The 17,587-nt window shown below is 41.3% G+C and overlaps 2 protein-coding genes across 3 annotated transcripts; one reads left to right on the top strand and one right to left on the bottom strand.

Moving 5' to 3' along the window:
• Window positions 1–1,355: 1,355 nt before the first annotated feature.
• LOC120660272 lies at window positions 1,356–5,110 on the top strand. 2 transcript variants are annotated; one of them, XM_039938698.1, is made up of 2 exons: window positions 1,356–2,628; window positions 4,740–5,110. In XM_039938698.1, the coding sequence occupies exons 1-2, from the start codon at window positions 1,848–1,850 to the stop codon at window positions 4,754–4,756; spliced, it is 798 nt and encodes a 265-aa protein (XP_039794632.1). In that variant the 5' UTR covers window positions 1,356–1,847; the 3' UTR covers window positions 4,757–5,110. The 2 variants fall into 2 exon arrangements, with proteins under 2 accessions (XP_039794632.1, XP_039794633.1); XM_039938699.1 differs by having other exon boundaries at window positions 4,752–5,106.
• A 3,085-nt stretch (window positions 5,111–8,195) lies between these two features.
• Window positions 8,196–16,320, bottom strand: LOC120660269 (ferrochelatase-1, chloroplastic-like). The gene is made up of 10 exons (XM_039938695.1): window positions 15,948–16,320; window positions 15,654–15,741; window positions 13,954–14,251; window positions 13,515–13,658; window positions 13,211–13,312; window positions 10,869–10,972; window positions 10,665–10,791; window positions 10,025–10,177; window positions 9,421–9,521; window positions 8,196–8,815 (listed from the first exon to the last, which is right to left on the bottom strand). The coding sequence occupies exons 2-10, from the start codon at window positions 15,728–15,730 to the stop codon at window positions 8,500–8,502; spliced, it is 1,422 nt and encodes a 473-aa protein (XP_039794629.1). The 5' UTR covers window positions 15,731–15,741; window positions 15,948–16,320; the 3' UTR covers window positions 8,196–8,499.
• Window positions 16,321–17,587: the final 1,267 nt, after the last annotated feature.

Here is a 17,587-nt window from a genome sequence, read left to right as displayed (position 1 = left end):
TATTAAAATATATTTAGTGATATAATAAGTGATAAAAAATAAATAATATTTATGTAAATTTTTTAAATAAAATGAATGGTCAATATGATTACTGAAAGTCAACGAAATGCACTTATTTTGAGAGGGAGGGAGTACCTTGTATATTTTGACATTCACTTTTGGTTGTCCTGGCGAGCTGCAACATATGGCGAGCATGCATACCAAGAGGATGGATAAATCTCGAATTAAACGGACTATATAGGAGTTGTTAGATGCAGTAAGGGTAGCCATAATGTGGTCAAAAGGTGACATTAAACAATAAATGTAGTGGCAATAGTCATTACAGAGCTGCACTCTATGAGAAAAAAACGTAGGTGCACCACAAGCGTAAGGTGCAATCATAAGAAATAAACAAACAATTTCTCTCTTATCTCCTCTTGCTCCCTGCTTGGTGTGCACGGCCTGCGGACTGCATGCTTCAGTCTAATTTTTTTATTTGTGGGTGGACCCATATCAGCTGGTCAGCGAAACAGGCCGCAGTGTTTTTTCTCTCACACCAAATTAACACTAGCCACCAGCTGGCCAGCAGTATTTTTTTTTCTCACAATAAACCAGCCACAGCCAGTCGAATAGAACGAATTTTAGATTATGGATAGCGATCCGGCCTTGATCATTCACAAGTGAATGACTATAGCAAAAAAAAAAGTTACAAGAATTCTTAGAACGAATTTTAGATTATGGATAGCGATCCGGCCTTGATCCTAAATTCAATAACAAAGTTTCACCCAAATCTAACAATCATTCCTGTTTTTCTCGCATCATTATGGGTGTGTTGATTACAAATTGCATTGTTCATATATAGCCATGGGGCGACAAGAGAATAAAAAGACAGAAACCGTTTCAAATTATAAGTCATTCCAAGAATCTTGGAGAGTCAAACCATCTCAAAGTTTGACCAAAATTATAGAGAGAAATATAAAGATTTATGACATCAAATAGGTATACTATGAAAATATAAATAATAAAGAATCTAATGATACTTAATTGATATCGTAAATGTTATTATCTTGTTGTATAAATTTGGTCAAATTTGAAAAATATTGACTCTCTAAAATTCTTGAGATGACTTATAATTTGGAACGAGAAGAGTATATTTCATTATTTCTTTGAACGAATCAAAAAAGTGCTAAATTTAATTGGCTCCAGCTGAAATCACACACACACACACGCAAAATGGCGCCAGGCCCCGCGAAACCAATTTCAGCTCCCGCCTAAACCGTACCCTTTCCACTTCACATAAAAGCTAGCCCGGGGAAACGGTGGGGAAAAAAAACCAGAACAACCGAAAAAATGGAATCCCCGGAGGGCGGCCGCAAGAAGCCGAACGGCGCAGCGGCGTCCCCCGCTGTGGCGTCGATCGGCGACGAACTCCTCGGCGACATCTTCCTCCGCCTCCCCGACACGGCGACCCTCGCGCGCGCCGCGGTCGCGTGCAAGCGGTGGCGCCGCGTGGCCTCCGACCCGCCCCTTCTCCGACGCTTCCACTCCCTGCACGGCCCTCCGCCGCTGCTCGGCTTCATCATGTCGGAGCCGCCTCCGCGAGCCTTCTCCTACGAGGCCCCAGATCGCTTGTTCGTCCCCGCCCCCTCGCGCAACCCCCACCTCAACGCCGCCGCCGCCAACGCTGATTTCCACTGCCTGGACTTCGCCGACATGTACCCCCGCTCCGGCTCCGTCATTGACGATTGGCTCCTCCGCGGCTACGACGGCGGCCTCCTCCTCCTCTCCTACGGATTCCTGGAGTACGAGGAGCTCGCCGTGTACGACCCATCGCGCGCACCGCCGACTTGGTCTGCAGGCCCTACATCATGCAGTTCGACTTCGAGTTCGTCGCCGTGCACTACGCCCTCCTGGTCGACGACGCTGACGCTTCCTTCCGGGTGGTTGGCGCGCAGTTCTGGAACGGCCGCGTCAGGGCCGCCATCTTTTCTTCCCGAACGGGCCAGTGGGCACCGCTCCCATTCTTGCGCGCGCCCGAGCCCTGGAGAATGCGTGGTGGCATGCGCGCCGGCCGGTTCGCGTACTGGCAGTCCAACACCAGGTTGGAAAGGTACATCTATTCTGAAGAGATCGAGCGATCCTTGGTGCTCGACACGACTACCATGGAATGGACGCTCATCCAGGTGCCGTTCTCTGCCAAGGAGTCCTACTGTGTCGCGGACATGGCTGAGCATGGTGGGCTGTGCCTTGTGGCCAGCAAGGACCAGGTCGTGCAGATCTGGGTCCGTGACAACGATGGAGGATGGGTGATAAAAAAACAGATCTCATTGCTAAAGCAATTTGTGTTGTTGAAGAGGCTACGGCAAGTTTCAAAAAAAAAAAGAAAAAAAAAGAAGAAGAGGCTACGGCAGGATGAGTGGATGAAGAGGGTGCGGATCCTGGCAGTGAGGGATGGATGTGTCTACATGGAGTTCTGGTCGATAACAAAGCCCAATTCATATCTTCTTGTGCTCAACTGGGAGACCATGAAGCTGAGGGTGATTGCCAACAATACTACTGACAAATATCGAGGTCCTGCATTTCCTTTCTTCATGACATGGGCTCCACCATTGCTTAGCCCTGCGGAGCAACAAAGACTTCTCCTTCAAGGTGATTTATTCCAAACACATTGTAATACTTGTTATGTTTCTATGTAATAATCGTATCTCCACTTTTGTGCATGATGCAATGATCACTTATTCTTTCAAATGAATTGACATCAAACCAGAGCAATTGTGGGAAACTAATTTTAGTGTGACACCATTGGTTATATCTAAATTTTTTTTCCACGCACTGATAATTATGTAAATTTTACTTTTTTGTACATTTATCTGCATTGTTAGGTTATAAGATGGTACATCACGTACTGAGCAGATTTGGTTTAGGATGTCAACCAAACAGCCCCATCCCTTTCTGGGGCCAACCCTACTAGTACTAGTATGACACCGTTCCATTATTGCAACACCTTTAGTAGTCCATCAGGGCATTCCAACCCTCCATGTAGGATGGTGTCCATGGCATTAAATATAGTCACATAGGACTTTTAGTTTATGTGACACTATAATAAACGAGAGAGAGAAGAGAGGGGAAGAAACCGGGTCTCATGCAAGACTCGGTTTCAACACGAAATCCAACACACTAGAAACTAGTAAGTTTGCATTGGGAGAATGTAGTGTCTTCATCATAGATAAGATGGAAAACAAATATGATAGGTGGAGAGGAGAATAAATTTATTAGACTCCGCACTAAGAAACCATGCGTTGTAGAGTGTAGTTTTTGAAGGTGATGTCTTGCTTATGTGGCATCATAGACATCATCTATGGACGCCATGGGTTGGGATTGCCCTTATAATATCAAACTCCTTCAACTTCATTTATTTCTTTTGTAGTGTAGATGGTTGCCTACATAGATTCTGCAATATTTCACCTATTCTGTATTTCTGACATGCTATATCTATCTTCACAACATAATCTTTTAATTTCTTGGTTGGATACAGTTGGAGTTTCTAGACTTACTTCATTGGTATTCATATCTTTTGCATGGTATTGTAGTTGAATTCTGTTAACATCCATGACACAATCATTTATATAAAGAATTGAAACCTGCACTTCACGTCTTCACCTCTCCTTTTTTTATTGTCAGAAAATGATCTTAATCCTCCCTGATGTTATTGCCATAAATGCTTGTATATGAAGACCAATATCTCAACACCTGAACTTAAGCCACCAATTATATAGCTTACAACGACCAATGCATTTTCTTCAAATTCTATCCTGTTTTCCTAAACTAATCTTGTCCTGTTTACTCTATGAAGGGCACTAAAGCATTAATGATAATGTGATTGACATTTATTAGATAATGCTAGTTCACCCAGTGTACACGATACATAATTCTTGTGCATGTCTTATAGAGGCATAGAGCACATGCTCACTGGCTGTTCTGACAAAAAAAAGGTGTCCATTGCTTGTTTTCTATTAAGGAACATTTTTTGAATAACATGGTGGCGGGAATTCATAAGGGATCAGTATAGCATATAACAAATGTTTTGGAATTTGCCATGCTCTAGTTCGTTTAGCATGTTTAGTCAATTGCACAGACAGGCCTAGTTAACCTGACAGGATTCTTGCCAGTTCCACTGATAAATCATGTAGACAAAGTCATTTTTCTCTGATGCTTCTCACCCCGTAGGCCGTAGATATATTCAACATGTATGGGCCTATGCACAGATCTTGGGTCACTGTCCTATATGAGAAAACAGAAAATAAATGGCTCTTCTTTCATTGGAGAATCATGAAATCAACTCAAGAATGGGACTACTGTTGTTTAAATCAGTAGACTGGAATGGTACATGTATTCAATATCCATGTCTATTGCAAATATAAGGTCAATATCGAAATAAGTTAGTGTGATGCTAGTAGTGGTCAAGATCTTAGTGTATTCCTTATTTGAGATGGTGTGAAGTGAATAATTGATTCTTTTTTTTTATCTTTATGGGTTGGAATGATCACTGAACTTAGCCCTCATGTAAGCTGCATGTAGACTTTTGTATATAAGATTCAGATGTTTTTCACAAACTAGTTCCTCAGAAAATATGTTCCAGATGATTACGAGATTTTGACTATTGTATTTGTTTCTTTAAGCATAGAGGCTGAATAGTGCATGTATCATTGTATCTTTTCTTCATACATTCTGCATACCCAAATAACTAACAAAGAAAATAGTTTTTCTTTCAGGTTAAGGTTTCGACAGCAAAATGTTGAAAAAGGGTGTAAGTGTCAAACTTTTGATATCTCTTTGCCATGCGGTTGCAGTGGCTGGTGGATGCCATATTTTTCTTCTGTTTCTTGAATTGGTCATGCAATCTGATTTCCTATGGAGGCTCACTGATGTTCAACTATAAGTGTGTTTTTTGTGATTTGATATTTCTTGTCTAAGTTCAGTGCAACAATTTGTATTGGCCATAAATTGGCTGACTGAAATTTGGCTTTGCTCAATTGTTCTAATGTCTACTACTTCAGTTGGTGCATGTTGCAAATTGTCTTGCTGAAGCCTCGTGCTCAGGGATAGAGGTGGGTCTGGAGGAGATGAGGCATGGATTGGAATTGGTCTCTGTTTCTTTAGCCGGTAAATTAACATTCCAGGCTCTGAAAGGCTTGGAATCTCACTTTCCAATGCATTGCGGCAGCCAAACAGCCAAGAAAGTGATTCTAGTTCTGCTTATTTCTGAGGTTGCAAACAGGCCTTAGACTGTTATGTTACAAGCAGAGAAAACAGGCCAAACTTGCTTTCATTTTCGCATGCATCATTTGATCTTTGAATATCAGAAAATTAAGAAACAACACCTGTATGTCTCTATGATATTTTCTCCAATGACATGGCTATGATTGGAAACTTGGTCCTCTTCTTGGTGTTTATCACTATTCACTAATCTAATGTGGTCTCCATGAACAATTCGTCAAGTATGATTTCTCCAAAATGGCACACAACCAAGGACTTCAGCACTGATCTGATGCACTTTGCAACAATCATGCTACTTTGAACACTATATTGAACATCATCACCTTCTGAATCATCAAATGTATCATAGTTCGCCCCAGATAGCTTCCTCTGATCCATGTCAAAAATATTGCCTTGCACGATTCCTTCCATTGCTTCAGTAGACAATGGCACATAGGCTGGTAGATTGAAGGATTGTAGTTTTTACTTCTTGACAAGGCTATATTATGATCATATCTATTTAACTTCATAGTTTCTTTTACAAAGTTAAAACAGTTAGAAATCTAATACTAATAATTTACATACAGTTTCCTTCAATACAAGAGATTGTACTGATCTTATAAGCAATCCAAATAGTTTATTGAGATCTCCATTGTGTTTATCTTCAACCTTCCTCCCAAGAACTATAAGAACTACTTGTCCTCCATATATGGAAGAGGGAGAGTAGTGTTCGCCTACACAGGCTACACGGTCGTGTACACGCCGTGTAAAAGGTACATAGTGTGTTATTGTGCAATTTAGGTCCAAAACGGTACATTACACGTTACACGGGCTACACGGTGTGTACACGACCGAAATGGGCTACACGGCACAGGGAAAAACATCCTAAATAGGTGAGTAGCATGCTGTTTAGGGTAAGTAGCATCCTGTTTATGAGATAGAGCATGTCTTTTGTAGTCCTTGTTTAAGGATTCAATTTTAATTCGTGCAAGGCGCATGCAAATCATTTCAATAGTCGTGTTGTCAGTTAAAATTATTTATTTGCATCTTGTCATTAAAATTATTTTTAGCTGATTTTAGACATATATACATGTTATTATAATTATTTTTATCAATATAGTACAAAAACATGCAATCTGTGTAATACTGTGTACACAGTTTACATGCTACATAGATCCACACCGACCGCGTTTACTGTTTAGGTGAACGAGCCAGAGTAAACCTTAAAAGTTAAAACTCAACCTTTGTGTTAGCGCGCCCCACCTAGCCAACCCGACCATAAAACCCAGGTGTTATAGTGGGAGGGGTGATGACTTTTATCCATAGTCCATCATTCCCCCTACGGCGTGCGAGCCCGGCGTAGCCCGCAGCAGGTCTCAGCACATGAGAGGCGCATGGGAAATCGCGCAGCGGAAATGCGTGGCCAGGTGGGTTCGAACTCGAGACCTCGGCTCTGGTACCATGTTAGCGTGCCCCACCTAGCCAACCCGACCATAAAACCCAGGTGTTATAGTGGGAGGGGTGGGGACTTTTATCCATAGTCCATCACTTTGTACTAGTGTGCCACCTTCGTTATCACTTCCTAAGTCTAAGATGCGGCAACCGTCTACCGTAGGATCCATCAGCTCATGCACTGCGTGAACTGCTACATGTTTAATAATGCTGTGCTACTGCGCCATATTGCGATCTTAATTGTTATTTTTTCGCATGAAATATTACTTATGCTGTTTGTATAGGTACGTGATGAATGAACAAATCCATAAATAGTTATGTTAGAATTTCCTACATTTCTGACTTGTGTACCTTTCCCTGCTCTAGCTCCTACACACAAACTTCCATGTTTTCCACTGTGCCAGGTTGATATGTTAAATTCCCTTCTTTTTCTCTTGTTAATGTTGGGACATGCAAGCCCATTCCCCTTAATGTTAATGTTCTAGAATATTTATCTTTGTTGGTGGTTTTGATTCTGGTGCGAGCTATCCTTTCTACTTCGCTCTGTACCCTGTTTTCTGAAGACTGGGAGTAGCATCAACTCTCAGATACTTGCTGACAGATTGAAGCTTGTTTGACTGCATATTATCTTTATGTTGCAACATAAATTTAGCTTTTGTTTGATTCATTTCTTATGCATCGATCTTTTGTTCGTTTACTGCTTTGGCACATTGGCACGACCGCACAAGAAGAGCGAACAGTGCGCACAGGACAGCCGGGCAGCATACGGAGATCATATTCAATAGAGACATTGCCGGGCACAAGTTTATAATTATGAATGACCATGATTTCTGTCTGCAGCTGAAGTAGTAGTTTGCTCCAGTTCAGACCTTTTGATATCCTAGTATCGTGGAATTATGTACTATCCCTCAGAATTATGCAGTGTTTCAGTGTCTCTTTTGCGAAAGCATCGGTATTCTCAGTTCCGCCCAAAATACATGAGATCGACTTCAAAAGAACAAAGTCTAGCTTGAGCTCCTTCAGTCGAGAAATAAGTTGAGAACTTGAGATCGAGCTACCTTTATTTCTTCATGTACTCCCTCCGTTCTAAATTGTAGGTTGTTTTGATAAATCTAAATACATAACTTTTACTATGCACATAGATAAACACTATATCATGGCAAAAATCATATATCTAGATTTTTCAAAACGATCTACAATTTGGAACGGAGGAAGAAGCTGTACATCTTTCTTGTCAGCATGTTGAACTGCTGTCGGGCGCATGGCCTGGTTTCAGATGAATATCCTCGATTTAACGTCACGAACCCCCGCAGCAGCAGCCGGTGCAGGCTGCGTTGCACCTCACCCAGAATTGCAGTAAAGATGGCTTCAATTAGAAACACTCTGAATTAATCATAACCTACTATTATGCAGATGGTCAGATCCACAGATCTAATTTGTGGTCATTTAATATAAGCAAAGGACTAACGGTCACATTGACAAGCATAAACAATTGTAGCAATAGCATATACACGCATAGCAGCCTTCGGTGTTACCAGTGAGCAAAACTAAAGATGGAGTGTTCAGACAAATCATCCAAAGGAAGGAAGTTCAAGGAACTATAATGAACTTTGATCTGTAGTCGAGCTATGTGAACAATAGTTTCAGTTTTTCCTGTGAGCAATATTACAACCAGCAAACTACAAGCCTCCACCTTAAAGTCAAAGGCAACCTCTAGTTATGATTAACAAGTTGTTTCTTCTTCACTTATCAATCTCAAAACTAAGTTTTGGATAAGTGCTTATCACACGTTTTTCTACTTACCTAACCAACCTAAAGCATAGTGTTCCGGAAAGCAGAAATTAGTCTTGGTGATAACAGCAGGATGAATGCCAAGATTGAGCCGAAGAACATCTTAGTCAGGTAATGCATCAGGTCCAGGTCAGAGTCGGTGTCATCGGGCTTTCTGGTCACGAGTGCCGAGGCAGTAGGCAGGGCTTCGACAACAGCATCAGCAAGGTCAGAGATGAATGAGGAAGTACATCCAAGAGCAGGAACCCTGCCCCAGTTCTCGATTCCAGATTCCAGAGCCAACTCCTTGTACTCCATGTCGATCTCTTCCAGAGTCTCAATGTGCTCGCTCACAAAGCTGTATAATTAGATGGTTCAGATTAGAGGCGGTCAAAGGATGGTAAGAAAAGTACCAATAACTACATCAGGTCAATCTTGTCTTGTAAGCAGAGTAAACCAGATACTAGCATACTGCACCTTCATGAAGCAAAAAATCAATAGCCATGCACTGGTAATACAAAAACAGGTCTGAGATTGTTTTATCATGCAAAACATCCAATAAGGAAAAAGATATGAAACTCACAATTTACTGAATGAAGTACCAGTTTTAACACAAGAAATTTCAGAATTTGGGTTCCAATTCGTGAGCCTTTCAGGATTTCACACCCTGACCCACATGTCAATGATTCAGATTGGCCCCACATGTCATTGTGATATGAGTGTCAAAACCTGGAAGGCTCGTGAAATGGAACCCAAACACAGAGACAATGAGACATACCAGATTGTGCCAGTGGTACCAATGCAATAAAATAAAGGCAGAAATGAAGGACGATGTGCTTTACATACAGCCCAAGAAAATGAAGATATTCCAGTACCCATCTCATTTGTATGGGAAAACAATGTGAGAAAATTACAAGACATGTGGAAAAACAGAAACATTATAATACTAAACTCGATGATTACCTTACTGGAACAGCCAGGAGGCTCTTTACACCCTTTTGACCAAGTTCAACTAGAACTTCGTCAGTATATGGCTTCAGCCATTGAACTGGCCCCACCCGACTCTGCATGTACACAGATATGTTAGCACTGGTAAAAAGTAACCAGAAAGATAAAAAAGGGGTTTAATCCAGAGCTGCATAAACTTGAATTTTTTTCGACTTATAAACTTTTTGGATGGAATAGATTTCAATCATTTGAACATAAGGGAAAAAAATTATCTGCTTCGAATTTCCTCAAATAAATTTTTACAACTCAGGATGTTAGTGACACAAGTACCTATCAAATTTTAAATTTTAATATCCTATATACCACATCCATCTCAAAATATAACTTCTAGACTTGGTCAAAATCAAACATTTTCATCTTTGACCGATAATATCTTCAAAAATAATTAATTTTAAATAGAAAAGGTTACATGTTTTGATAGTTGGTTTCATTTTGAATCAATAATATCATTTTTATGTTGTCAATCTTTATGATTTTTTTTACTATCCATAGTCAAAGTTTAAAAGATATGACTACGAAAAAACTAAAAATAGCTATATTTTTGGGACAGAGGGAGTACCTGGTATGCCAGAGTGTGACTGTTTAAGATTCCTCTGGATCTCAATTCCCCCATGATCAAAGCAATACAGTCCTCCATCTGATCTCTGTAAGGATCTCCAGCATCCTCAACATAGGTCAGAGGCACACCATGTGCACTGAAGAAAATCATAACCTGGCATTTATTTTCATAACAGTATAAAGGAATGTCAAAATGAAACTCCAGCACATACATTTTTTTCCAGCTATCAGTTAAACCAACTGCAATACTGAATTCAGCAAACAATATATAGTACTGACTCTGCCACTAACTGATGCCCAGAATACATCTCTGAATATTGATTTTGTTCTGATATGTTAGTAAAGGTAACAAAAGATGCAATGTTATCAAAGTATTATCGTTGAAAGTCTACCACTTTTTTTTGCATTTGATCACCTTTAATACTTTTTTTTTTGTATATTACTTGCTAACCTTATCTAGAGAAAGGTATGTATATAACAATGTTAAATCATAGTTGCAATAAAATTTGTACAAGGAATGTAACAGCTATGCAAATAGCTGTAATGAAATTTAAAATGTTTATTTGGAACAAGCAATCCCCTGCAATCATATGCAAAATTCGAATGAAGACAGAAGTATGAGGAATTAGGAATGAGCAGACCTCTTCAGGATTGGAAAAGGCAGATAGCTCTTTCTCAATTAAGTCAGCCATTGACTTCACATAGCCATCACGTTGGTACCATGATTCAATGATAGAAATTGGCAAGCCAGCAAAATATGAATCTTCCCTGCATGGGTACCTTCGTATCAGTATTTATGTTCCTGCAGTGTCATGATTGGATTCTGTAAGAAGGCGGCATCTTACTTGACGATGTTTTGGAGAACACGAATGCTTGATCCACTTGTTGATATGGAGTACTGAGGGTAAAGTGGGAGAACAACTAGCTTGGTAATCTTATCCTTCTTAATCTGTTGTCAACCAAAAACAGGAAACAATTAATCATCATTAAGAAGTTGGATGGACAACAGTACCGTGAATGCATTTTATGGAATACTTCAACATATGAAATTACATATATTAGATGAGTGCAGATAAAATCTCAACTAAAATATGCGAAATATTAACTCCATTCAAGAAAATTAGATCAGAAAAAAAAACAGCCTCCCTGTTCCCACCTACGTCATTCAAATTTTTTAAAGTTTTGATATGAATAAGCATTCCGTTTCTTATACACCCTTACACTATGTTATTATTACTGAATACTAATTTTCAACAAAAAATATAGCACCATGCCATTAATGCTGGTTGCAATAATGGATCTGGCTACCATATATTATTGTAGTGCAAACATGTACAGTTGAAAGTTCATATGCATGTGGGAATTAATCAGGATAACTCTATGTATGCCTTCAACATCAGATATCGTTATATGTGGATGATGTGGGGATTTTTCTCCAGCCAGTTGCAGATGAAATTGATATGGTTTTAGACATCCTTCAGCTTTTCGGGAATGCCTCGGGCCTCAACAAATGTGCAAAAGAGCAATGTCCTTTCAATCCTATGTTCAGATATAGATCTTGCAGTGATCCAAGAGCATTTGCCTTGTGAGCTGCAGGAATTCCGTAGAAAATACCTTTGGTTACCTCTCTCTGTAAGAAAATTGACAAAGGCTCAGTTACAGCCCATTATCAACGGGATAGCCGATCAACTTCCTGGTTGGAAAGTGGATTTGACGACACAGGCTGGTCGGGCTGTACAAGTTCAGTATGTGTGCTCACACTCGTGCTTGTATATTTTTCCATGGCCATTGAACTACCAGCTTGGGCTATCAAGGCAATCGAAAAAATTCAAAGAGGTTTCTATGGAGAGAAAAGGATGCCAAAGGCGCTCACTAGTTAATTGCTAGGACAAAGGTACAACAGCTCCATGAGCTTGGAGGGTTGAGAACATAAAATACTTGGGTGGTCTCTGAAGATGACATGGTTATGGCTTCAAAAGAACTGAGCCTGGAAAGCCATGGTCCAGATTTCAAATTAAGATCCATGATTGTGCTCGGTCTTTCTTTTCCATGGAAGTTGAGAGTTGAGACTACAGTTGGTGATGGAGCAAACACTTTATTTTGGAAGGACAGATGGTTACACGGGCAGCGGATTGAAGATACTGCACCTCTGTTGTTTGCTGCTGTCCCTATCAGGAAAGCTAACAAACGCACGATACAGCAGGCCCTAGCCCATCAGAGCTCGATTCGGGATATCCAGGGAGCAATCTCGGTGGGGATCCTTGCTGAATCTTTTTTATCTTTGGGACCTCTTGGGTATTGTTCTACAGCCTTGGTGTGGAGGAGTCGCATCGTTGGCACTGTCAGGTCATTTCTCAGCTAAATTGGTTTATGAGGGGTTCTTCCAAGGATCTATTCAACTCCGGTTATGGGAGTACATATGGAAGTCTTGGGCACCTGGCAAAGGCAGATGTTTTATGTGGATTGTGGTACACAAGCGCTGCTGGACTGCGGATTGACTTGCAAAATGGGGATTGCCTCATCCAGTACGCTGTCCACATTGTGACCAGGTCGAGGAGACACTGGATCACCAACTCATAACAGTTTATTTGCTAGACAATTTTTGTTCTCTCCTGCAACAGTATGGTCTGCAAGCACTGTCTCCCGCAATGGAAGATGCATCTTTCGAGGACTGGTGGCATAGAACCAATGAAGCTGCCAACAGCCAACAACAACAAGGGGTCAATTCTCTTATTATTCTTGGCGCTAGGACTCTTTGGAAGCAAAACCGTTGTCTTTTGATGGCGCCATAGCAAATATGTCAACCATCTTACTGCTTGCCGAAGAGGAAGCCCAATTTTGGTCCTGGCAGGGGCTATAGGGATCTGCCTCTTGACAGCCCCATCCCGTCGCGTCTAGGTCATTTACAGGTCGTTCTTTTACAGAAAAAAGGCGCAAATGTAACTTGAGGTTTTTCAGGGTGTGCCCACCTCTCTTCTTCTATAATGTAGTAGCACACACAGCTCTCGTGTGTGTTCGAGAAAAACTCTATGTATGCCAGTTAATGAGGTTACTATGTTCTTCTGCAGTACGCTAGAATAACAAGCATTTGGAACTGAAGTTATGCTACTAGAGATATAAAGGATGAAACCTATGAAAAAGGATTTACAACAAGCAAAAATTAGTCAATGGAGTCAAGAAGTTTCACCTGATCAATGGCTTCTTCTGTGAAAGGGTACCAATAACGCATCCCAACATAAATATTCGTGTGCAAGTTTTTCTTTTCCAGTGCAATCTTCAGAGCATTTGCCTGGAATATCAGTTATCAGTTATTCTAATGAGAATGGGGAAGACTTTTTAATCAGAACTACACTGAAATTAAGTCAAAATGTTATTCAAGACTCAGAGGAGGTCACCAGGTTTATGACCAGCTGACAAGTTACAATCAATTCCGGACCAAAGTAAAGTAGAATAGCAGCAATTTCAGAACAGTCAACCTTGTGAACTTTTACCTGCTCATCAGTAATTTTCCTCAATGGTGATCCACCACCTATCGATGCATACCCCTCTTTACTCTTGGGAGCTCTAAAAGTAGAAATAAGTTTGGCCAGTGGTCTTTGAAGAAACCTGAACAGCCTAGGGAGTCGAATGATATCCTGAAGAGTCAGCAAAGTTCTGTTATCCTATGATAAATAAAAACTGAATTTAACAACAAAGGGAAAAAGGAAATATAATTCAGTACATGTAAGAGGCGGCGGGGGGGGGGGGGGGTGTCAGGATTAGATATCCATATAATTGATGACAGATGTGTTATAAATATAGTGCTGGCCAATGTTCAATTATATTGAAAAACAGTTACTGTTTGTTGGCACTCATTCAGCTGACGGGAGTATAATAACAATGAGTGAACAGGTACAGTGGTAATAAAATTGTGGGGTATGTTTTACTTACTGGATCAGCAAATAGGTTGAACAAAAATGGTTGAACATCATCCAGGGTCTCTGGTCCACCAAGATTTAACAAGAGGACTCCAATTTTTTCTTCAACAACACTGGAAGATACACCTTTGGCATCATCAAAAGTGGTAACCACATGTGCGGAGCTAGACCTAACAGAAAGATTCTGCTGCTTTTTAAGTACTGGACTTGTGTTAGCCAAACAAGAGGATCCATTTGCTGCTAATTGAAATGGCTTAACATCATGTTTGGGAGAACTGGCAACACTTGTTGACGTTCTATAGCCACATGACCTGCCAATAATAACAACAGCTCATCAATATTAAAAACATGTATACTTGGATGCCAACAGAAGGTATCATCCAAATTGAACAAAGGTGTTCTGTCTTTCCATCCCCAGTGGCAATATTGTTTAAGCAAAGCTTGAACACATCTCTGAAAGATATGGAAATCAGTTCTGTGGAAGGATAAAAGCTGTATATCATTATGCCAACATTTATCCAGGACTCAAATAAAAACCCTAGTAGCAAAAACTTATTTAGCAATATAACTTAACTGTTTAAATATATCTCAAATCTCATGACTTGTTCCTATTAAATTTAAAAAACCTCGAGTTTTCTGTGCTGTACAATAAACAATAAAGAAATAGTAGCCACAAGCAAAACTTGTAGTAGTTCTTTTGCCACATGACCTGCCAATAGTAGCTACAACCAATCAATATTAAAAACATGATGTAGATTTGGATGCCAACGGAACAGATCATCCAATTTAAAAACAAAGGCTGTTTGTCTGTCCATTTCTAGTGGCAATATCATGTATGAACACATCTCTAAATGATATGGAAATTAGTGTCTGGAAGGATAAAATTCTGAATATGTCAAGATTTATTCTGGGTTCAAGAAAAAATATTTACTAGCAATACAACTGTTTCAGCACTTAACTGATTACATATACCTTATGAATTGTTACTATCAAATTCATAAACCTAAGTGTTTTTTACAAAATAATCAACAAATAAGGGATAAAAATTGGGATAGATCTCATAACATCAACCTTTTTCCAGAAAATCTGAATCCAACAAAGTGACTTGCAAACACACAATAATGTGGGATCTAGCCTCCAGATCACATCATGTCAGGTAACATATCATGATTTCAGGATTTTAATGAAATGATCTTAGTCAAGTAATAATGTACTGAAATGAGTGCCCCTCCAGTAGGGGATAAAACTACTAGAATAAAAATAATAAGGAAGCATAAATGGTGCTAGAATCCCACAGATTTACCGTCGCAAGGACACTGGCAAATTCAATGCAACTTTTTTGGATAAAACCGCTCCATCCAGCATAGTAAATGGAAGGAAACTGTGCCATCTCTGATGACAGATCAATCATCACAAGAAAAAGGGAACATCTTGAAAGAAAGAAAAAATGAGAAGATAAACCCATCAAGAAATCCTAAATTATGCGAGAATCCCATGAAGATGGAGTTTGTATCCTAAGAGCACCAGAAAATCCATTCATTCTAGGATTCAACAGGACACCTTTAGCTAAAACTGTTCCAACAGCACAGAACCTGAAGCGCTAATTCCATTATACTATCCCAATTCTGGTCGCAGATGAACCTTCACACGAGAAAGGAAACATCTGGAGGAAAGGAAAATGGCAACAAAGAGAAGGGGACGAGCGGCACTCACGCAGCGGCCCTGGACTTGGTCGTCAAGATTTGCCCGGCCCCGGCGGCGCACCTGGAGCCAAGAACCCCGTGCTCCATGATCCACCGTCCTGCAGTGTTTTTTAATATACGATTTGAAAAGGTCAATTAACCAAGAACTTCCCCGCCCGGGCGGTGGGGGTGGGGGGGGGGGGGGGGGCGGGGGGGGGGGAGCTTTGTGGCTGATGTTCCTGTCCCCGATCCAGTAAGAGGAATGGAACCCGCCCAAGCGCGTGAAGAAGAAATAGGAGATGGAGGGCGAAGAGAAGCTACCAACCGGGGACAAGGGAAAGCACAGGCGGCGCAGCGTGGAGGGGGAGATCCGCTGGTGATGCCTGCTCGCGGAGGAGGGGGCCCGCGGGGATGGGGGCGCCAGGGAAGGGTGGGCTGGGGGAGGTGAAGGCGGCGGCTATGCGAGGCAGGGGGGAAGGCAAGGGGCCGAGAGCGCTGGGCCTTGGGGCGCTCGAGACCCTGGCGTCCGTGCCGTGCAAGCCAAAACGGCGGCGCGATGCAGAGGTGCAAGACGAGCAGGGGTAGCGCGAGCAGCAGGGGGCGGCGGATCTCTCTCCTCCCTGCGCCTTCTCTGCTTTGGGAGTTTGGGGTCGGTTGGGCGTGTGGAGAAGACGAAGAATAAAGAAGGCGGCAACAAATGCAGGGTCAAACGTGACAGCTTGAAATGCCGAATCCACAACTACCCCGTCCCCGTCGGCACTCCCGATCTTCCGCGACCGCGGGGTCCGTATGGAACGGACAGCATCGTCACATATAGTACCCAATGCTCAATCTACGATCGCTCGCTCCCACCAGAACTTCCGGTCGAACAGACCCACGTGGTGGACCCACGTCCATCTAATTTATCGTTTCCCCCTCTTGACCAGCGCGCTCTCTCTTGGTCTTTCCGTTTCCTTTCTCTCTTCTCCTTTTCCCTTTCCATTTGTTTGAGAGCTCGGCCGCCGGTAGCTCGATCTAGATCCATCAGAGCTTGAGCACGCGCAGCACAACGAAGGACAGAGCTCGAGCTTTCCTTTGTCGGTAGAAGGTCGCCGCCCCGGACTGGAACCGGATCTCGCGAGGGAAACTACTTCCCCCATGGCACTATGTTTCTCTTCTCCTTTTTTCCTTTCTCCGGATCCTACTCCTGGGGGCACAGCGAGCAGTGCGGTGGCAGGCTCCGAGGTGCGCCGCCGGTGGGGATGCTCCGGCGGGCGCGGCAGGAGAGGCCTGGGGCAGCGGCGCGCGTCTAGGTAAGTCGGTTTTTTTTTTCAAAATTGTTTCTAGAAATTTTTTATCTGATTTTCTCTTTGTTTTGGATACAAAAATTTTTTACCCAAACTTTTATTTGGTTTTGGATGAAAAATTTTTTATCCAAGCTTTATTGTTTTGAATATAAAAGTTTTCTCGTCAAATTTTTTAAGTTTGTTTTTTGAAATTTTTTCTTTCAAATTTTTCCGGTTCCTCAATTTTTTTCCCTCACAAAACAACAAAAAAGTTAATGAAAACCATCGGAAAATCGACCGTACGGATCAAAACTTACGGGCGCCCGTAAACTAGCTTTGCCCCCATATGGTCCATCCGTCGTCTTAGCTTTCGTTGGTATATTACTGTATGTGGTAATGGACGATGACTATATTAGTCTCGTTACAATCCAACTTAACTTTGACTTTTATATATTTTATCTTAAAATTATAATTATATAAGATTAGAGTCGGATTTTTTATAATCTAACCTTTAAATTATCTAAGTCAAATTTTAAAACTCTTTGCCACTTGTATGTAGAGGTGGAGAAAAAGACGTATGTATCATTTATGGCAAAATTTGCTGAAAATCTTTCTAAGGTGTCCACCACCTATCCATACGTACCCTTCTTTAGTCCAGTCCTAACCCAAAAAATTACTAGTAGTTTCTATACTTGATATA

This window comes from Panicum virgatum, chromosome 2N, assembly GCF_016808335.1.
Source record: "Panicum virgatum strain AP13 chromosome 2N, P.virgatum_v5, whole genome shotgun sequence".
Taxonomy (NCBI): Eukaryota; Viridiplantae; Streptophyta; class Magnoliopsida; order Poales; family Poaceae; genus Panicum; species Panicum virgatum.
This window is presented reverse-complemented; position numbering and strand designations above follow the sequence as displayed.